Source organism: Corvus brachyrhynchos, unplaced genomic scaffold (assembly GCF_000691975.1).
Source record: "Corvus brachyrhynchos isolate BGI_N302 unplaced genomic scaffold, ASM69197v1 scaffold202, whole genome shotgun sequence".
Classification (NCBI taxonomy): domain Eukaryota; kingdom Metazoa; phylum Chordata; class Aves; order Passeriformes; family Corvidae; genus Corvus; species Corvus brachyrhynchos.
In genome coordinates, this window is record NW_008238132.1 from 4,512,814 (window position 1) to 4,535,441 (window position 22,628).

General features: G+C 40.6%; 1 protein-coding gene across 10 annotated transcripts in view; it reads right to left on the reverse strand.

Annotated features, from left to right (window-relative positions):
- The window catches only part of ENOX1 (ecto-NOX disulfide-thiol exchanger 1), a 289,993-nt gene that overhangs the window by 9,925 nt on the left and 257,440 nt on the right, over window positions 1–22,628 (reverse strand). For 9 of the 10 annotated variants that reach the window (XM_017733589.1, XM_017733579.1, XM_017733583.1 and 6 more), the window contains 2 exons: window positions 18,758–18,865; window positions 14,040–14,096 (listed from right to left, as the gene is read on the reverse strand). In XM_017733589.1, coding sequence (XP_017589078.1) covers window positions 14,040–14,096; window positions 18,758–18,865 — 165 coding nt within the window. The remainder of the gene's footprint in view (window positions 1–14,039; window positions 14,097–18,757; window positions 18,866–22,628) is intronic. The other variant, XM_017733588.1, reaches the window with a different exon arrangement.

The window sequence follows — 22,628 nt, forward strand, 5'->3', positions numbered from 1 at the left end:
CAGGAATGCAGAGCAGCATATGCCACCAGAGTATAACTTTGACTTCATCAGAGATAGAAAAGCTGCCTAAAAATCACAATTTCCGAGAGGGGAAGGAGAGAGCAGAGAGATGTGTATTTGATATAACAGGTCCCAAACACAGCACATTTGCAGTTTCAGGTGGGTTTAGAAGTTTTGTCAAGCAGTGATGCAGGGAAAGAAACTATAATCCCATTGGGAGCAACGAACAGATGGATTCTCATTTAATGCCTAGATTTGAGCCTGTGCAGAACGTTTTGTATGATTTATAGGACAGTGTAAGGGGATACTAAGGGAAGTCACATCAAGTCTTCGTTAGCTGTATGTCGGTACAGAGGATAAAAGAGTAAAAAAAAATTTATGGAGAAGCCTGAGGAAACGAGTGGCAAAGATAGATCAAACCCCTGGCTTTAGAAGAAAGTTGCAGGTTCTTGGAGGCTTGAAAAGGAGAGGTTTCTGCCACCCAAAACTACCTGCCTCACAGAAGATGATAAATTAGACCACTCTGATGTATTCAGCTGCCAAAAGAAGTGTGCACAGGCCATGAGAAAATACAGGGTGTGCATAGCCACATAAAGCAGATCAGAATTCAGTAGCAATGCTGCTAGAAATTAATAGTGGTTTAAGAGAAATGGCATAATTGGGTCTAAAAAATGGGTGTGAAATTCACCCAGAAGCTAGGCTAATTATAGTGTAAGTGAAAACCTTAAGAATCTGACAACATATTGCAGATACAAATCTGGTACCTATGAGGCCTTTACAACAAATCCTTATGCAGTTAGTTTACACTTTTTAGAGGCACCAGTTATGTCAACCCACAGAAACAAGACTTTTAAGAGTACAAAGGTGAATGAGGCAATAAACAATTGGAAAAAAACAGTTAGGTCACGTCTCTGACATGAGAAAAAGCTACTGATCACCAGATGCCTGAGGAAAATTATTTAATATATACTACATTACAGTAATTCCTTTCTTTCCTGGAGACCATTCTTTATTTGGCAAATTATATTTTCTGAGGCCCTAAGCAGTCTCCTTCAGCAGGTTTCATTATAAAAGGAATATTTTGCTACCATCTGTCAGTTACTGCATTACAAGACAAGAACACAGCGGAGCATGTGCAAACTGCTACTTATTAGAAATGAAATGACCTTGCAAGATCTAAATGCAGTATGTGAAAGGCTTAATCCAGGTTAAATCACACCTGGAGATCATTAGGGACATGGTCCTATTTATTATTCATGAATCATGTCAGGTATTGGAAAACTTGGAGGACCAATTTGATGATGACAGGTCCGGAGCTGCTCAGTATGAATGCAACCATTTTGTGTGATGCTCTCACCATTGCAGCTTAGAGCTTTTTCTTGCAAATGACACTTTCATCCATCAGCAGATGACGAAAAGACGTGAATTTCCCTCATGGGATTGAAAACCCTATGGTTCTGCAGATACCACTTGGGACCAGCATTTTGATTCAGGGCTCCCTGCATTTGAACCAGGGGGAGAGAAACAGATGGAGAGTCTTTCTGGAAAACTTTCAGTTCAGGAGAACTTGCTGGAGGAAACAAAGGACAGCAAATAACAATTTTATCCCATCGACTTTAATTTCCACAACCAGATCTCTGACACCACTCTTGACACAGAGCTGAGAGCTGCGGAGAGTCATACATGGCAGTTTTGCACAGGGATGTATAAAGCCTGTCAGCAAGGTGGGAGAGAAGTTTGGTTTGCATCATTCATTCGAGTATCTTAGCTTTTTTTGGAAGAAAATTCTTTTGGAAGAGGAATGGGGAAATATATTGCTCCAAAAGGTGCCTGGTCTCACTGTCCAGAGAGCAGCTGGGTCTGACACTGGAGACACAGCAAATGAGAGAGTGACTCCTGGAGAAATGCACTTGCAGAGAGAGACACAGAGCTCCTGAAGAGTAGAAGAGATGTAGTGACTTTCTACAGAAGATAATCACAGATCTGTATGAACAAAAGGCTAGCTCTGCACTCCAGGGCTCTAGCAGATCAGAAAGCTCCAGATATTTAGGCTGGATGACTTGGGTCTTTCTCTCCTTTATTGGTTTCTTTTTTTCCCTATGGAAAAGTAAGATATTAAATGAAAAGTTCTCAATCTAGACAGCATTAATCCTCTTCAGGTCAGTTTTGAACTAGTGTAAAAAAGGCAGACAATATACAATATTTGTTCTTGCCTGAAAATATATGCTAGCCAGCATCCCTAAAAATGGGGGGAGTGAGGACTTGATATTCTCCATAAACACTGAGCAAGAGTTGAACAGAGCTTGCACAGTAGCTGCCCTACCTGGAAGCTCCTCCTGCCAGAGTGCAGTTCTACACCATCTGTTCAGGATTCTGCTTTGAAAGGCAGAAACAGGATTTAACGAATGTGACATTGAAGATATCTGACATGTGACCAGGATGCAATGACATCCAGAGAGATGAAATATTCCCTCCACTCTCTGGGTAATCCAAGTGTTTGATAATTATCTTTGAATCTAGGGGGAATGATGACTGCTTGCATACTGTCTTCAACGACCTCATTTTCTTTGTTGTATTTTATGGAATTCTGAAGAATTGTGTGGTGACAGGATAAAAATAATATTGTGTCTTCTGAAACACCCAGTAAAAATCCCATAAACCTACCCGCCTCTGGAAAAGTTTGCATTTTTACTATACATACAAAGCCAATTGTCTGAGGCATTAAAACAGCAGCAGAATAAGGAAAGACTTGATGTTTGTCACAGCGGGCATATGACAGAGCAACTGCTGAATGTTGTTAAATGGAAGGGATACACCACACTTTCTCATCAGCCAGGGGATTTATGAGAGAAAATGAGTAGGAGGAGAAAAACCTATATATCTGAAACATAAGCAAAAATCTTGCAGGCTATTAACAGCAGGCAAGAGAGATGCTGTAAGCTTGGAAATAAAAGGTAATTTTAAAATTCTGATAGAAGGAAGAGCCATGCACACGTGATACCAAATCTGCGGCCTATAAGGTATTGAAAGGCATACATGTGCCTGCTCTGAGCCCACGGAACAGGGCTTGGGCTTCAGGTGAGTTTGCCCAAACTGCTTATTGAGGACCAGGCAGGTATGACTACAAACTTGGGTGGAAATTGGACTGCAACATGACAAACTATATGTATTTAATTTATTTGCATTTATCTGTGAACCTCCTAAAGTCTGGTGTAGATGGGTTTGCTTTGCTAGTTTCTCTTTAAATGTACTTCGGAACTACATTTGAAAATTTAATCTTGCACTTTTAACCTGAGTGGAGCATAATTCAATTTCCAATCAAGTGAATGCAAGTCTTGCAATAGTTTCAATGCACATCAAGTCAGGCATCTTAAATTTATGGGGACATGCAAGGTTGAGGTACAGGACAACTTCTGACAGCTTAGCATGGTCGTCAGTTCAGAATGGGCTACTGTCCTTGTCTGTGTTGTTATCCACGGTGAATTCAAAATTATTCAATACAAGTTGAGCTAAACGACAATGAAAGAGCTTATTTAAATTTTTAACTTAAATCAACTTTCCTTGCAAATGTGGCAATGTATGAGTACTCTCACAGGCAGTGATTGTGACTCAGATGATCACGTCATCACAAAATCATGCAGATGACCTTGGGAGTCCCACCTTTTGCTCAGAGCAGGATCAGGTGAAGTGGCAGAGCACATGGATGGGCAACAAAAAGGTCGAATGGCTCAGCAGTTTCTCTCCAACATCCCAGTCCTGCACCCTTATCAACAGAGGGTTGCCTCCATCCCCTGCAGATGGGATTTTCCAACCACCACCACTTACTCCATCCTTGTGATACTTGTGATTGAAGACTTATTTCCACAAGCAGGAAGGAGTACAGAGGCGCCATTACAAATGGGGTAGATGTGATAACCTAATCAGAGAAAGCAGAGTCCCCTGACCCAGCTACTTCCAGGGCTGTCACAGGTAAGCATCAGCCCCAGGGGTCTAACGTGACACCTGTGAACATCAGTCCACCTCTCTGAAACACCTTACAGACTGAGAGAGCATTGTCTGTAGGAATACGGAACTTATTATGGGATGTAGGAGCAGAGCATCACGGGTTTGTACAAAACTTAGTTGAGTGTCCTTAGCAGGGAAAGAAAAGGCAGGAAAAGGGAGGGATCATGGCAATTTGGGAGGGGATAAAAGGGAGTGAGTGGTTGCATGTGAACAGGTTGCTGGTCAGTACACGTGTATAACACTCATTAAACTCAATTTCTTTCTTCCTGGGTGAGGGACTCTGCTCTGTGTGCACGGGGGGGCTATGAGGGGGTCTGAGCAGAGCAGCTGGAGTGGGGTCAGCAATCAGAGAGCCATGTGCCTAGGGTGCTACAGTTAGAGAGACAGGGGGGTCCAAGCAACCAACTAGGGACACCATGGAGCCTGGGGAATGGCTAAATGATGACAGTCCAATTTCTGGAGGGATTTGCATTGTGTATATGTGTAAGTCTGCACGTGTATTTCCCGCTAATGGACCTTTACCCTGATCAGCCAGAAAGGGCTGTTTTTGTACATCAGTACTGTTCATGTTTATGAATGCTGAGTTTGTGTTGATCTGTGTGGCTGGCCAAGTGTATATAGATGTATGCATGTGATGCATGTGTTGTAGATGTGTGTTCTTCCACGTGACTGTGAAGAATATGTGCTCAGTGTAGCTGCAGGTCTCCCAGAAGAAGCACTACTTGGTTTGGGCCAAATGTCTCTAATTCTTTCTTTAACAGAGCTTGTTCCCCTTCGCAGGCTACACACTGTGTTGTGATGTGATGTATGAAAATTTGGTTGAGTGTCTGAACTCTGAAAGTAACTTAAAACTGTCCTAACTTAAATAAACATCATGTGCGTTACATAGCTCTTCTCTCAGCCTGTCGTCATCAGTAACTGTTTCTGACTGCTGACTACTCTTCTAAAAATTCTGTGACTAGAAAATTGCTCATAATTTTGATTAATAAAATTCTTTTGTTGCTTCAAATGAATTACCTTGTGCTAGTGATTTAACTACTTCCTAGAAAGCTTATCTTTTACACAGACCTGGCTCCTCACGGCCTAAGAATTGGTTTTAGTAGAATGGCTAGCTCTAAGTTAAATGGCCTTGTGACGCACTGTCTATATGCAGAGAGGTTTCTTGGCCTTTTCTATTTGTACTGGGATAACTCAGTTCACAGTAAAAATTTGCAGTGTTGCATCACATATGAAAAAAATAAGGCAAGGAATGAGGCATTCAGCCTTAAAACCAGAGCTCTCACAAGTAGCTAGTGCCACTGTTAGAGATAGCACCAGGTCTAAAATTAATTTTAAAAAGCCTTTGCTTTTCAGTGCTTTTTTTCCAGGGTCTTACAAGAGCCTTCTCCTTCTACTATTTACCTAGTGATGCAGAAGGACATATTTGCCATATGCTGCACTGCTGGTGAATACAACTGGTCTGTCATTAGAAATGATAGACACCAGGTGTCATCTTTTCATTCAAATCAAACCTAAACTGGGTAGCTTATTTTATTCTGTTCAAGAAGCCAGTGTCAGTTTTGTCAGCAACAGCACATTGTAAATACTTTTAAAGGACACTCACATAGAAATTTACTTTTAAAATACACTAATTATTGTAAATTTAAGAGTGCACAAATAAACAGTTGACAACTTGAAAAATTATCTGTCATTAAAATTATTCTAACAACAATGTAGAAAAATTAGAACTGTGAATGTAAGACCTTATGAATGAAAAACTTCAAGGATGGATCTAAGGTTTGTTTATCTGATTTATCCTACATAATAGAAGCATTTTCAGGAGTGAAGATTAATTGTATTATGGTGCTCTTGACATCCTATTTTTCTGATCCATTTGCCAGAGAGATGCTTTTAACTTTTTCATTACGAAGCTTTTACTATTATAACTTTCACCTGCTGAGTTTAGGCAACTAGCAATAACCTGAAAATGCTTTTCTCATTGAAACTATCTCTTCATATTTTTTCCTTGTATTTGAGCACATTTATTTTATGGGAATGTATATATGCAAAATACAGATGACTAATATGAAAGTTACTTCATGATCATTTTCAAAAGTATGATCAGGTAACTTCATTTTCTAAAGTGGGATTTATGTGTAGGTTCCTGATGACTTAACACAGATGTTTTATGTGATGTGAAGGTGGTTGCTTTGCAAGATAAAAGGTAATTGTCATTTTGCACACTTTGCTTTAGGGAATTGCAGCAAACAAATGGCTGGCTGAATTAAAGCATCACTTGCCCACCAGCTCTGCTGAAGTCATTGTAGAAGGGGACATTTCATGTTTACTTGAGACTGAGAATTTGTGAAAACCCTTTGAAATGGTCTTTAGCACAAATATTGCTCTTGCAATCTCCTAAAGAATGATGCACTTTTTCAAGAACAGTCAAAGTGAGAGAAAAAAAAAAGGCTCTTTGTTTCCCTTCTGGGACTTGTAGAAGTTTTGAAAATGTCTTTGTTGAAATAAAAAGAAGTAACAGGCAGGGAAAACCAACCTTAAATTCTTTATGAGAGTTAATGGTTTTCTTACTGAGTTTGTATTTGAAAGATATTAACTTTAGGAATCTCCACATCTGAATATGCAAAAAGTACTTAAACACTTTGGAGTTCTTATTCCTTTGGAGTGGATCTTGATCAGGATGACAAACTCTTTCTGAGGTACCTTAGAGGGACTTGGGAATATTGTTTGATGAGAAGCTCACCATTACCCAGCAATGTGAACTCACATCTCAGAAAGCCAATTGTATCCTGGGCTACATCAAAAGCAGCACAGGGCGAGGGAGGAGATTCTGCCCCTCTGCTCTGCTCTGGTGAGACCCCACCTGCAATGCTGCATCCTGCTCTGGGGCTCCCAACATTGGAAGGACATGGATCTGTTGGAGCAATGTCAGAGGTGGGTCATGAAGATGATCAGAGGGCTGGAGCAACTCCCCTGTGAGGACAGGACAGTTGGGGTTGTTCAGCCTGGAGAAGAATAGGCTCTGGAGAGATCTTAGAGTATCTTCACATACCTAAAGGGGGCTACAAAAGAGCTGGAGAGGGACATTTTACAAGGCCATGTTGGAATAGGAGGACAAGGAGGAATGGCTTTACACCGAGAGGGCAGGTTTAGATCAGATTCAAGGAAGAAATTTTTACTGTGAGGGTGGTGAGACACTGACATAGGTTGTCCAGAGAAGTTGTAGATGCCCCATTCCTGGAAATGTTCCAGGCCAGGCTGGATGGGGCTTTGAGCAATCTAGTCTAGTGAAAGGTGTCTCTGCCCATGGCAGGGGATTGGAACTTGGTGATCTTTAAAGCCCTTTCCAATGAAAACCATACTATGGAGAGTGTCTCTTGGGAATATTGAAGTTCCTTTCTCACTTCGGTCACATTTTTTCCATGTCTATTCCTTGAAAGCTGGTTGGAAGGAGCATGAGTGTAGTGTACAACTCCCAGGACTGCAGTAGTAGGCTTGTGGCTGAAGCAGAGGTGGCCCGTCATCCTTCAGGTGGTTGCGGGGGAGCCTGAGTGCTCTGACAAGCCAATCTGCCTTGCACACTGTGTGGGTTAAGCACACAGCTGCATATGTATAAGGCTGAATGTTATTCTTCACTCAAAATGACAGGATGACTCCTGTATACGTGGTGTAGTATAAATACTCGGGGAAAATGCTTTGGGATGAAAGGCTTCACATAATGATCAGGTATTATTAAAATGTCAAGTAGCTTTGGGCATTGAAGATCTGTCTCCCTGTGGAGCTCATATGAAATTTAAAGTAAAAAAACTTTTGTGATTTGCTGAGTGGGTGGCTGAATGGGTTTTATCATTGTGTCTCAGAATTCTCTTTCTCCTCCCTCGGATGATCAGAATTCATTGCAATCAAAAGCCAAGTCGCTCTGACACTCTTAATTAGGGACAAGGGAAGTGGTGTGATTTCTTGCTGCACATTAACAAAGGGGTTATTACTGCAGCCTAGATCCACTTCAGGCAGCACATTCAGTGTCAGAATATACCCTGGTCTGCTCCCCGTTTGCACCCTGTAGGGTTCAATCATGGCTAGAATCTCAGAGACTGTGATTTAACCAGCAGAGACACCTATACCATGCTAATGAAACTCTTGCTGTCTTCTGAAACGGCAAACCAGGGCTGGGGTGGCAAAGGGGGGAACTCAGGGAGGTTTGATCTACCAGTGTATAAGAACTTCTGAAGGCTGAGTGGGCTCTTTGATAACATCCTAAACAGCCTGTTAAACTCCTGCTTCTTTTCAGGCCTTGTGATATTGAATTCAGGAGGTGGTCATTCCTCATGCCTGTCGCAGTAAGTAGGAAAGCTGCTGATCTGCAAACGGTCAGAGCTGCTTGAATCTATCATGCTCCATGTGCTGTAAATTGAAGGAAATGAGAAGAAATGAGTGATGGAAGGGCTACAAATAAATGTCTGGAATGGAAAAGATAGGAAATAGAAGGAGGCACAGCCACTCCTCGCACCTTGGTGCTGGCCCCACCAGGACAGAAGAACCTGAATACAGACAGTAAATGTGTCTCTCTAAAGTCCCCCTGATGGCTCCAATCCAGTCAGGGTAAGGGTCCTTGCACCTTCTCCTACTGACACAACACACCCACGATGAGAAACCGAACCCCACTTCTCTCTTCTCAAAGATCTATCCTCATCCCTGCACTGCCCGTTATTCCTGCTTGCTCTCTTTATACATTTGCAGAGGGCAGCAGCTACAATGAAAGGGGCTGGAGGGTGCCCATAGTCTGTGCTCTTTTCTTCTAAGGTAGGGCAGGGAGACAAACCCCAACTTCTGGCATTCCCTGCAGGGAATGTCATGGGTATGGAGAGCTTGAGCTCATGGGTATGGAGAGGCTACCAGAACCCTTTCTTTATTCTCTAATGCATCCAGGGGCCATCGCCTCAGTTTCTGCAGTGCCCATTCGCACCCCATGTGCTCCAGAAATGCCTGCTGCAAGGCCAGAACACTCCATTGGGGGGGAGCCAAGGAACATACTCAGTGACTAACATCAGTTTGCTGAGGCAAAGGTTCACAGCTTACAAACCTGGGAAGCTCAGATAGGAAAGAAACACACAATTCCTGACATGTCCAAGGCCTGCACTGGGGTTTTCTGGCCTGTAACTTTAGACTCAACTTGCTCTTATATAAGTCATGTTGAGCACATTTTTTATTGAAAGCCTGTGCTGTTCCAGGAAGAGCAAGCCTTTTGAAGAGTGGGATAACCAGGTAGTGGCTGTTGCATGCACAAGGAAGTGAAGCAGAAGAATCAGCAATCACTTGGGATCTTCATCACTGAAGATGACCAACTTTTGTCCCACACTCCCAAACTACTGCGATGATTTTACAGTCTTCTAGCTCCTACTCTTCTCCCTGTGTTCAGGGCCCTTTCCATCTCACCTGGCTCAATGAGATGCTGCCACACTACGTGGAGCAGCCACATCAAATGCCATGTGTGTACTAACACATACACTAATATGGAACATTCGCAGCAAGCACCTTTGAGTGCCTAAATTAAACCTTTGTATAGTGAAGTACAAGAACTGAACTCTGATGAGTTTGATGGAATTACAGACTTTTCCAAAAGCTGAAGGGGGTTAGCTTTTTAAATCTTTGCCCAACTTGTTGCAAAAGTAAGCCTCACTTAAGAGCCATTTTTCTTTGATGAAGATATCAGTGATTAACCTACTCTGAGAAAAGAGAAACCTAGGGTGTAGTTAGGAATATCGTCACTTTCAGTGTAGTATAAAGTGAACAATGCAGTGAAATATACCCCCTACTCAGAGTCAAGGGTCATCTGGTAACTGCTTCAAAAGCAGGTACAAAAGACAAGAATTAAAGGAAGAATTAACATTAAATGTAAGAGGCTTGGTTGAACTCAAGAAATGCTCTGACAACAGCTTCAAGCATTCAAATGGAAAAATGCATCCCTACTTAATATTATTGATTTCATGTCTGGAGAAAAACCCACAGAACATTGTGTCCAAGCTGCGGGAGACACTAGCTGAAGGCAGACAGACGAATGCGGTCAAAGTCAGTACTTTGTTCAAATAATGAGACTCTAACAGAACAAAAGGCTGATCAGAAAAACCTTGTGGTGAAATCAGTTTCATTCTCTGAAAAATATTAATTTTATTATGTCTTGGTGATAATGAGGTAACCGTAAAAGTCTTTTGGCGAAATTCTGACTTTTTACCTGATGGGGATTTCTTTAGTGACTTCAACAGTGTCCGGACTTCACTATGCAGTTGCAATCTGGGCATTTGAAATGCTTCTGTGACCACGACCCAGGTCTTGCTTTGGTTGGAACGTGGCAAACTGATACTCTTGATTACCATTTTACAGCACTTTTAATGTAGGAGTTACAGCAGCCATCTAAGGAAGGCAGATAGCTGACAAGGGAGAGCAATGAACTCCTGGAAGATCACTGAGTACTTCTAAAATGAGACTTGTATAAAAAAATCTTCCTTTCTCCATTTACATGGAGGGATACCATGGATGTTAACCTTCTGACCCCCAAACCAGGGATGTATTCACTGCATTTTTATGCAGTGCCATATCTATACTGAATTCAGCAGTGAGCAAAAGGAGATTTTTGATCAAAACACAGAATTAATTTACGTACTAGCAGCCTCACAGAAAGCCACTGAACTTACAGAAACAGTAGAACAATAAATTGTCTTTGTAGAGTTAGTCACAAAATATGTTATTAGCATTTTCAGTTTGCAAAATGGTCTCTACTTGAGCACGGCAAGATTATTTTTTCATAATTGGGAGTGTTCAGGTCCCAAGAGTCTTGGAACATCCTCGAAGAGGATTATATCTGAAGTTAAGCAAGATTATTTTTTCATAATTGGGAGTTTTCAGGTCCCAAGAGTCTCGGAACATCCTCGAAGAGGATTATATCTGAAGTTATGATTGTCCATTGGTCATTATTTTCACTTCAGTTAAGACAGAGATGTGAATGAAATAACATTACATGCAGCAATGAATAAGAAATGAAGAGAGTTCAGATTAAAAGCAAAGACTGATCCCTTCCTAAGCACAGGACAGATGGAAATGAGCACTCAGTGACAGCACCTCTGGCAGTGCTGGCTGTTGAAGTCTCTGTTAATGCCAGGCCAGGATCTCGGGCTCTATGTACTGCCTGAGCCCGACATTTGGCCTTTCCTGACACAGAGTATATCTGGGAAATGTCAACAGCCATAACAAATATTACTGCATGTACCTGGCAAATCACTCATGAAACACCCTTATGACTGTACAGAGCCTTGTAAGATGGTTTTGCTTTCTGGAAATAACAGATGAACTGACAATATGCTAAAATTTTGGTCTCCCCCACCCCCACAGATTTGTGTGTGAACTGCCATGCAGGGAATATGACATTGCAATTGCTTCAGCATCTTAGTCAACTTAGTTCATTCTCCTGCAAAAACAAGAGAAGAAAATGAAGGTCAATTTGTTGGTTGAGAACCTATAAATTACTTCGGGGGGACGTTCTTCTTTTTCCAAAGGTGTCCAGATCCTTGTCTCCCTTTCTGGATGGTCTCACATAATGGGTATGCAGAAGACACACCAGGATAGGTCTAAGTATACATTTTCATCTGTATCCACTTTTGCTAAGAAAAATATCCATGTTTTATTTTAAATAACACCATTTTCTAACGTAAAAGATGATGCAGACTAGTGCCATCAGGAGAAATCCTGAGTGAAGAAAGTAATCTTTTTAAGATTACAGTATGGGTTTTCTTGATGTGTATGCACTGTGCCTAAAGTTTCTCCTGTCCTTTCTAGGAGCCTGATTTTCTGCAGAGTAAGTAATCTAAATATGCCACAGTGTGAAGATAAGATTGTGTGTTCAGTGTACAGGCATACGTTGCCATTTTTCCTTACCAACACCTCCCACTATTGCTCAGCATGTAGAGGTATTTCATTTGCTGAATTCAACCTGTCAACTGTAACAAATATGTCCTAATCCAATTATATGCATCACAGTTCACTAAGAACCACATAGGAGCCACCAAGCCTTTGATCATCCCTGATTTGCACAGTGGCCAGGGGCAAAATCCATGGAGTCTGCTGAGAATACATGTGGAGACAACCTGCAAGGCACAACACCTGAGTGCTATATATTTCATATAAATGACAATTGTTTAAAAGGCACTTCAGCTTCTATTTTACAAAGTTTGTTATCGTAGCAAATGTTTTAACATCAGTTATTTCCCTCTATTTCTCTATTTCCATTTGTACTGCTGTGCTTTCTCTGATTTCATGGTGGTATTATTGTTGAATACATGGCTGCGACTGTGACTCAATAATTGTAACTATCTGGTTTCCCTCTTTGCCATTAATCTAAGTATTGACTTCTATTCTTAAGAGTCATATATTACTATGAGATCGGCTTGGGAATAGCTCATGGAAAAGAGGGGCAGAAAATAGACTTTCTATCCTATGGAAAATTCAGGCATTTGAGGAACTTGTGCAATTACAAACTGAATAAAAATCTTACATTTTGAAAAATTTACTACTAACCAAAGATTCTGAAATATTCTGGTTTAGATATCTGGGAATGATGTACTGAAACACTCTCTTTACACAATTGAAATGTTTCCCTTTAATGCTATTTCAACCTTTATATTGTATAAAAAAACCTTTCAAGCGCTTCTGTTTATCCAGTTACATATGAGCGGAAATGATACAAGTTGAAGCATTCAGGTAATTTCCCTTTAAAATATTTCAATACTGCAAAACATTGTTTCATCTACATTTTTGTTGAGGAAGCAAGTTCTTTTAGAGAGTTTCTAAGCCTTACATTTAGATATTCCTTTAGGATTTCCTTTGGGAAACCTGCAAGCAGCTATTACACAACAACAAGTTTTTACGTAGCATATGTGAGTATTTCAAGATCATCATTGGATTAATGTATTTTTAGTTTGCAAACAGAATCTTTCAAAGGGGCAATGGGACACTGTGCAGACAGACTGCAGCTGCAGATTTGTTGGAGCTATCAGACAATATTGAATGTCTCCTGTCCAAACGCTGAGAGCTACGAGGCTCTATTGACTTCACTGCGGAAATGGATTGCAATGAATGAGATTTAGGAAAGGATTAAAAACACAAAGACAACATTTCCTTATCACAAAGCAGTTCACAAAATTTGAGCCTTCCATTCCGGTTTCAAATAAAACTGTTTTCGTGACTGAGCTGTTAGACAACACACGGACTAAAATAGATGTTAAAATATATTAGTGTTTAAACTGTTGCTAGTTCTCTTGGCTAGGAGGAAGATATTGTATATAATTGGTTTTAATATTCATATGTTTATGACAAAGCACAAGACTGCATGGTTTGGATGACAAACATAGCAGGAAACTTTCCCTTTTTTTTCTCTTTCCTCCTTATAGAAATGGTTGTTTTGATGGCAATCATTAAGGGAATAACAGAAGCATTTTCTTTTCTTTGACAGCAGGTTTAAAAAAAACCATGACCTTAAGAGTCCTTTAATGTTGTTGGACAAAATAATGATTCAATGAATTAATTTTGTCCTCTTGTGCAAGTTAACTGTATCAAAATTATACACATATATGAACCACTTCACTCAGAACTGAAATATGGCCAGGCTTGCCCAGCTGCAAGGGGGCAGCCACAGAGACAAATGGTATAACTTTGTAGCTTGAATAATCCTGGACAAGACACTAAGGAAAAGCATTTCTTTTGCAGTCGTTTCCATGGTATCTTTAACACCCACATATAGCAAGTAGGACATTGGTTGTTAAAGTCTCATCCAAATAAATCCTACAAAGTAAATTGCATGGAACCCAATTTATCTACCTCGAATGAAGTTTGCTGGATTTGAACCTGTGGCTTCAAGAAAAAAACCCAGACACTTCAAACCTGATGTGCAAATCATTCAGCCATTCTATCAGCTTTAAGACATCCATAGTAAATTTGAGACCACACACATATGTGTACTAAATCTATACATAGACAGATGTACCTACATTTGCTTGAGATTCATCATGCCCATTGATTTCTGCTAATTCCTTGGCGCTTTTTAACTGCAAAGAGTGAAAAAAACCAAAACAGAACAAAACAAGCACATTACTTCACTATTTCACACAGTTATCTTTGATTTATTTGAAGGAGCATTTTTTAAAGCTTCCAATGAGACAAACAGATGGAGCATATAATTCTAATGAGTTTTTGCTCAAACCACTTTGAAACCAACATACTTAAGGCTTGATAGGTTGGCAAAAAAAAAGAAAAAAAAAAGAAAAATAATAAGACTAGGTCATTATTTTTTAAATAATAAGATTAGAAAGTAGTTTCAAGACATAAAAGGTGCACAGATTTCTCTCTCAAGAATAATAAACAATTTAATTTCCCATTGTTGTTGCTATTAATTTAAACTTTACAATATTTGCAAGTTGCCACTAGCTAAATAGTGTTTTGCCAATGATTACTTTTGAATGATATATTTTGAGCTAAGATGCCGAAGTGCTACTCTACATTGTCTTCCTGACAACGCATCTAAATAACTGACGTGGCTCCTGGGTATGATGGAAAAGGAGGGGAAGTGAAGAACAGCTCTTTTATTTAACCAGTGGCAGGAAGAACTGAGGAGACACAGCAAATATATGACCTGAACAAAAACCTTTTTTCCCCCCTCTGAATTAGCTTTTTGGGGAAAATCCAGGATTACATTGCAAAATGTAAAGATCACTCTCAGGAGATTTAAGGAAAGTCCCAGCTCACATCTTGAGCCACAGTGAAATATGCTGTCGTTCATCCTGTGATTGAGCAAACAAAGCAAAGAGGAGACACTGCAGCTCTCCTTAGCCTATAAGCCACGGAGGTTTGTACACTTAAATGAAAGTCCCAGAATCATTTGCTCTTTAGGTAAAGCTCTGAAGAGTCATGCTTGTATTCTAATTTAATTCACAACAGATATCATGTGGAGGAGGGGGATGGAGGGAGAGGGGAGGGATGGGGCACAATAAACACAACTTTCCTCTGAATTCCTTCTTTTTTGCCAAAGAAGCTGGGTTTGATGTAACTGTTGATTCTACAGCTGTGCCTCTGATTGGCAACAGTCCTAAAATCCTGGTGAAACGGAACACTAATATGTTGATTAGGGTCTGACTTAAAAGTGCTGGTGGACTACCATCCTAGGGATGTTGGTGGCAGCAATAGGTGAACTGATTGTGATTCAGCTCCCAGCTTTTCAGTTTCCAATCTGACAATTAAGGTAAGCAAGCCATGGTCTGTTTGTACTTTAGTATGCAGGGCTGTGAACTGTACCAGTTCAGGAACTGCTGCTCAAGCCACTAAACCAGTCATGATGGAAAGAGGGCAACGCTCCCTGATAAAGTCATACAAAGGATATCTGAGGACTGTAAAATCATCAGGTCTCCTGGTTCAATTCACTGAAGCTCATCTTTCAAAATCCTCAAGAAGTCTGCAATTTATACTGACAGCAGGGTGGTGCATTTCCAATGAATGCTACATGTTTTCTCCACACTGAAAAAATAACCATCCTTTGAAACCACCTCACTGTGAGGATAGCTGGTAGGAATGAGCTGAGATGGCTACTTCCAGCCAAGCACCAGAATTAGGTATCTATGTAATGTATTTATGCATCACAGTGTGACTGAAAGAGCTGTTTCCTGATTCTGGCAATTCTTCATTATAGAAATTCACCCAATTTGAGCAGTCCTGTTGGGTTCAGCTGAGTTACTAATCTGAATAGGAGGTCAGGAGAGCATGCTTGGTTTTGTAAAACTGTTCTGCATGCTAATGCCAGTAATTCCTGAGTGCTCGACGAGTGCTGTTCATTACTTACGCTTTGCCTTTCCAGGTTGATAAAGTGCTTTCACCCCTTGGTGACTGTGGGTCCTTGGCAATGTGCTCTGCTGGTGACATGCCACGTCCCCATCAGCCACTCGTGGTTTTGATGGGAGACTGGGCTCAGCCTGTAGCCTACTTTGGTCTTGCAGGCTTTCACACCACCATGGTTTCCCAGCATTATTGCCCTGGCACTGCTTCATCAGTTAATATAATGCAGAGAGGATGCTTGAGCCTTTCCATCTCTTTTATTGCACACCATGCTCTGAGCCAGAGCTCAGGCAAGAATGTGTTTGCATCCATGCCAAGACTAGGACTTCTGCAGGAAGAGGTGGAAGTGAACCATTGGAGATAATGATGGAAAACTTAAGGTTAGAAAGTGTGCAGCACTTTAGCACAGGCTAAAGGGGTGAGGTCCCTTTGTCCCCCAATATAGGTTTTTCTAAATTAATGTTTAAATTAAATCTCCTCTCACATGCTAAATAGAGAAATGTCAGAATAGGAGGCTCAGAAAAATGTACAATATTGGAAAAACAGGACTTGCCTTGCCCCCTAGTCTGATTCCAGGGCAAGTCAGGGGCGAGTGTGACGTTAGCAGTGGAAAGTGTGCTGAGGCAACACACAGAGCTAGTGCCAGTAACAACCAGGGGCCTGCCTAGAAGGAGAAGGGATGACAAGTCAGAAGTGTCTGATAAATCTAATGCTATGGGGGGGTAGGCCTGACTCAAACCAGCAGGTATGAATCCCTCAGACAACCAGAGCTGACAGCCACATGCTGGATCTGATTTAGAAGCCTTTTGACTATGGCAATGTAATATGGTGCAACAGCAAGCAGGACCTCTCCCAGCAAGATATCCCAGCCTGGATGTGGCTGGGTGGGTGTGTGGGCAGCCATGCTCAGACACAGCTGCACCTCCCCATGCAAACATGCCCTCAGTGAGGCAGGGTAGGATTCTTCTGCCAGCTTGGGATAAAAAGGCAATTTTTTGCAAACCTATCACAAAAAACAAGCCATAAAGTCAAGGCAGGAGTCCTGTGCTATTTATTTTTTGAAAGAAATGCTCTATTTACTTGGCTCGGCTGGATGATTTTCAATACCCATTGTGGATAAAACACACAGATAAGCTGTGGTGCTTGTAAAGGAAAGCTGTGAGTCTTGGCAAGTGGGGGTCATTACTGCTAGGGCTTCTGCTGCTCTGGAAACTTTTGGAACACATTCAGGTTTCTTGGAGGAGCACACTGACTGCCTAGCACTCCTTAGGAATTCTGGCTACTTACAGTCTTGGCCTTAGGCGCGTTTCAGAGCTAATTCTCAAGAGAAATGCAGATCCACCCTGTCTTTCTTCCAGCTACTGTTTCGCCTGTCTGCCTAGCATGAGTGCACATTTGATTCGCAATTAGCAAGAGTCTGCAGAGATTCAGAAGTCTGCCCTGGTGGTCCCTACTGGGCCTCACATTGCAAGATCTTCCTACATGTTTTTGCAGCATATAATTGCTACAAAGATGTAAAATAATTTCATGCAATTTCTTTTTTCTTCTTTTTTTTAAAAGCATTTCATAATGCTGTACCTTGAAAGCCATGTGAAAATGGAAATGAGATGCAATTAACTCAAGAGATCTGGTGGAATCTGTGTTCATAAAGATTCTGTCATTACCAAATCCATTCTTCCTCATGGCATTTTCTGTGTTACAGTCTTGCCTCAGCTTTTTTATAGGTTATCTCTGTGACCATAAGTGCTAAGAATATGTATCTGAATGTAAAAGCTTCCAGAATCTAAATTACTAGTTTGTAGAATATATTTGTCATCAGATATGTTCAAAGATAAATGTTAAATGTGGAACAATGTCCCAGCTTTCATAATGAACATTAAAAAAATCTGAAATAAACATAATTTACTTTTCCTAATGTGTATATTAAATGTATACATCTGTCTGCAGACATATTCAGACATACATGATGAAAAATCTTGAATATAAGAACCATCAGTATTTTGAATCTCTGCCACCTAAGCAATTCATATCCCACAGACCTTAAACTGCAGATACTTAACCAAGCCATCAAATATTTTAGCTGAAAGTTTATATAGAAAGAGTTAAAATAAGGTCTCAAATCAAGGATTGTGCCTGTGCAGCACAAGTGGGGATTTTCAATTTCAGTATGACCAAGCCCCGTGGTCTATACAGACAACATGTATTTGTGCACACTGTGCTTGCACACAATGCACTCTTTTTTCTCTAGATTTACAGCTTTAGGACCAGACTTGCTTTTTGCTGTGTAACTATCCATCTTACCATCCTTATAAAACAATACTATCAAATATACTTCTCTGTGTCATAGTACACCTTAGTATCAAAGAAGGTGGGATAATCACATTTACAGAGATTTTCTTCTCACTGCTTAAATAAGTGCAATGATCATTATGATAATGCCACTATAAGGTTTTTATACCTCATACCTGCTTGAATTACACAGGAGATGCCAAAATGGTTTTTTCAATACTAATCTTAAAAGGAAGAGCTGTTTTGGTTCGGGTATATTTAATTCCCCCCAAATTTTTTTCAAATTCAGGGCAAAACCACTTATCCCTTATATCTATGTACAGTATGTGAGAGGAAATGTTACTCAAGACATGAAATCCAATATTGGATAGCATAAAGCAAGGGTCCATTTTCACTCTGTTTTCTCAAACTCTGTTAGCCTAATCAGAGCAGACAGACAGGCCACATAAGGTTATGTCTTGCTCACAGCATATTCTGTGGTCAGACTCTTACTGATTTTGGAGGTGAGGCCATGAGACTTTCAGAGCTAATGGTTTCACCTTCTTTCCCCTTAGCATGCCTAAACCAGCATTTTTCTCCTGCCAAAATCACTCACCTGTTCCTGCAGGACTTTAAGCATTGCTTGTGTATGCGTTTGCTCTTCCTTTGCTTGCTCCAGTTCAGATTTTTTGTTATTTAATTCTTCCTGTATGCTCAGCAATTGCTGCAGAAAGAAAAGAAGTTTCTGGTTAGCATTGTCTGGATTCAAAGCAGTTTAAAATCCCCAGTTTGACAAATCCTCATTTCAAACAATGTTTTTCAGTCTGCTCCTACATTTATTATTGTTGCATAATCTGCTGTGTCTAAATGGACCAGAGGTAAATTATTTTCATCTGCATCTCCTTCTGCAGCAGTGCTCCACAAGTAATGCATCTGTTAATGTGCATTAAGCTATTTTTTACATTAAAGTAGAAACTCCTGGCACAGTATATCACCCACAGAGTGACTGTCACATTCATCTGAACCAAAATCTTATTTGTAGAAGTATATGTGGTGGTTTTAATAATACTGGGGTAAACACTATGGTACATAAATAATTTAAAAGCACAGCCCGTTAATGTAATTAGTCATTGGCCCACAGCCATTTTCATTCTATGCAAAGCAATATTCTGGAAAGCTTTCAGACTGGCTTGCCAAGAAGACAAAAGCTTTCCTTTTTTTTTTGTCTTGTGCTGTGATATTTTATTAGATCAGGAAGACTGATGCCCTACAATCAATATATCAGCCAGGAAGACTGCTGATCTACTGTCAAAACAAAAGGCTATGACCAAAATCTATTTTTATGGAGAGAATTCTGGGATGAAGGAGCATATTTGAAAGCCCATGTCCCATGGTCTTGGCTAGCTTTAGTTTCTGCATAGATTTATTGTGACTGTCAAGAGCAGGTCAGTAGATTTAATTAATTCTGAAATAGTTATATATTTCTGTATTGATGTGAACAATGTTAGACACTGATGAAGGGCAACAGCAGACAAACAGGTTAAGAGAAGAGTTTATGTGTTTTCTCTTAGTGAACAAGAGAGGAAACTATGATTTTCTGGGGCAACATATTGCTTGTAATCACACTCCATTTAAAGGACTAATTGAACTACTAATTGCTTTACTAACATGCATTACTGATCTAACCATGTACCTACATCTAAAGCTTAGTTTATGGTTGTGCTTAGGGCTGGTGGCTGACTCAAATTGATGTTGCAGGTGTTCAGCATCTTGGTAAGTTACAGATACCAAACCTAGAAAAAGTCTTGGCCTTCTTCCACTGCACTGGAAGTCCCAGGCATCAAAGGACATGGTGTCAGCATTGTTTTCAGAGTTTCTTGGAAATACATGACATTTCAAGGACTGGTGGAGTTACTGGTAGTATATTTCTGTTGTAAGTGAACATCAGTATGATGGATTAATTCAGCCACTGAAGTAAAAATACACGTGGGTATATGTCTGATTATATCTCACACACTCTACAGTCCAGCGGGGTTGGTTAGCTTTTTGATGGATCATGCTGCCTGGACTGCTCCCTGGGAGCCTTCAAGAGACATTCTGGTATGTGTTTTCACTCTACCACAGCACAAGAGCATTTCACATCTCAAGATTTTTCCCTGAAATAACTAGGTCTCTTCCACTGAGGCTCATACCTAACCAACTTTTGTGTGGGAAGCTCTGCTTCTGCATTTCTCAAACAGGTGTGTGTTCATCTTGCCTGTTGGGTACTACCTCCTACTTTTTCAGAAGACACTGGATTTATGTACTCTGCCACAGGTCACACACTGATAGCCATGCAGGTCCCCATGCAAAAGGGACCATTTAGTCATCCCATGCAAACTCGTTATAACATACCTTTACGTTTCACCTAGGATACTTCTAGCTGATGTCTGCAATTTAGAAAGAATGAACTCCAGTTCTCAGAAGAGAAGCAGAGAACACAAGACACCAGAAAGATACCATAAGTCCTCTCAAGGGTCACTAGCTGAAACACCTGAGGTTTGATAAGCAGATGTGTCACCTAATAGCTCTCTTTTGCAGCTGCAACCTGTTTGACCTCACACACCTGAACACATTATAAGAATGGAGTCTTTGCCCCTATTTCAGAGTCTTCTCAGAGCAGTTATATCTCAGCGTGTGGCCAGACTTCACCTTCATCCTGGCTGAGAAAATTTTACTTGAGCTTCTGGGAGAAACCCTACAGGCCGTCTTTCTGAACAACTCACATTGAGAAGATCCCAAGTGAGTTTTCAGTTCATCTTGCCCCTGAATAACCTTTCACTGCTGAATGACTGTTGCAAAGAAGAAACCAAGGTTTGAACTTGTTTACACAACTGAACTAAAACTTCCTTCTTCATCCCACCCACCCCCTCCCCATGGTTCTTCCATGGCCATGTTTTACATACTGTGGATCAGCTCACAAATTTCCACTGTTTTATTTTCACATCTCCCACTGTGATCTCCCACTGTGATTTAGTCTAATTATATACCTCTTCCTTTGATCCTGACTTTTCCGGTTTTGTGTTTAAGGCTATTTTCCCAAAACTGTCCAAGCATGGGAGGAATTGGTGTGGAAGACAGTAAGAGCATGAAAGAGAGAGAGAGAGATGTGATGCTCTGAATCTTTGTACTTGGCTCTGGACCAGCAAGGAACAGGAATCCCAGGAAAGTATCCAACATTCTCAGTTTCCCTGGGGTAAAAGAGTGTGCATTCTCATTGGAGTATGAGCTACAAAGTGCTTGATATGAGACAAAACCTTCTAGCAGTCTTAGTGGTTAAACTGTCAACTTCTGAAGGTTTACTGTGTGTGCATAGGCTCCAAAGACAGTAAGTGCGTCCTATTTTCACAGGGGTGGAAAGCAGAGTAATTGTAACTGAGGTATCCTGTTCCCAGTCATGCATAAGGTTTTTCATTCACAGGACCGGGACCTTCCCGTTCAATCCCCAAAGATGTCAAACTTATTTAAAATTTGGAGCCATCCCTTGGGGGTTTAAGTTTCTTTTTCTCTCCCTCATATTTATCTCTAAAAGCTGCAGAACCTGCTAATTTTGCATAGGTCAAGTTTGGATATTTCTTTTTCCTGAGCAGTTGATGCTGGCACCAAGAAGTTGTAAGGAGTTATACCTGCCAAACAGCATATTTTTCTCTTTTAGTCTTATTTTGGAAAATGAAGAAATAAATGTGACTGAAAATAATATCAGCCGAAGACAGATGAACAGCCTGAAAAATTTCAGCACAAACACGTGATGTTTGGCAAAGTTAGAAGCAAATGGGAAGAGGATCTTACACTGGCAGGGATGAGACAATTTCATAACAGGGACTGCTTTCATGCCTGCTTATAAACAGACAGCCTTTCCATAAAGATTATAATGAATGATGCCAAGATGAAGGTATTAATTATTCAGAATTACTTTATTTTTCATACATATATGTGCTTATTAAAAATTGATCCTATAGATATTTCTTCTGCCCTTCAAATTTTTTGCAAGCATATACCACAGTCAATCAAAATAAAAAAATATTCTTGGTTTTAATGATTATGCTGTCTGATACTGTTCCACCTACTTTGCCATCTCACACAGGCTTTCTGCCAGAGTCTCCCTGTGTAGGAAACCCACCTACCACACCTGTGGTCACCACAGCTATACAAGTGTATGTTCTTTCAATCTTGTCTCACATCTCTGGCCGTTGCCTTTAAGACCTGATGTCCCCAGCTTTGTGACACAGCCATGACATTCAGACAGCAGTTCCCCAGTTTCATCAGGCAAAGGACTGATTTCATGGCTGAACAGCCAGGAAATACCTGGCTCTTATTTCTGTGTGCAATTCTTTGGGTCTGTGAGAGTGCCCTGCATGTTATGCCAGTGTCTTTTCCCTGAACCAGAATCCAAGTGTCAGGAAGCAGAAAAGCACATCACAGAGCTCATCACATATCTGATGATCCTG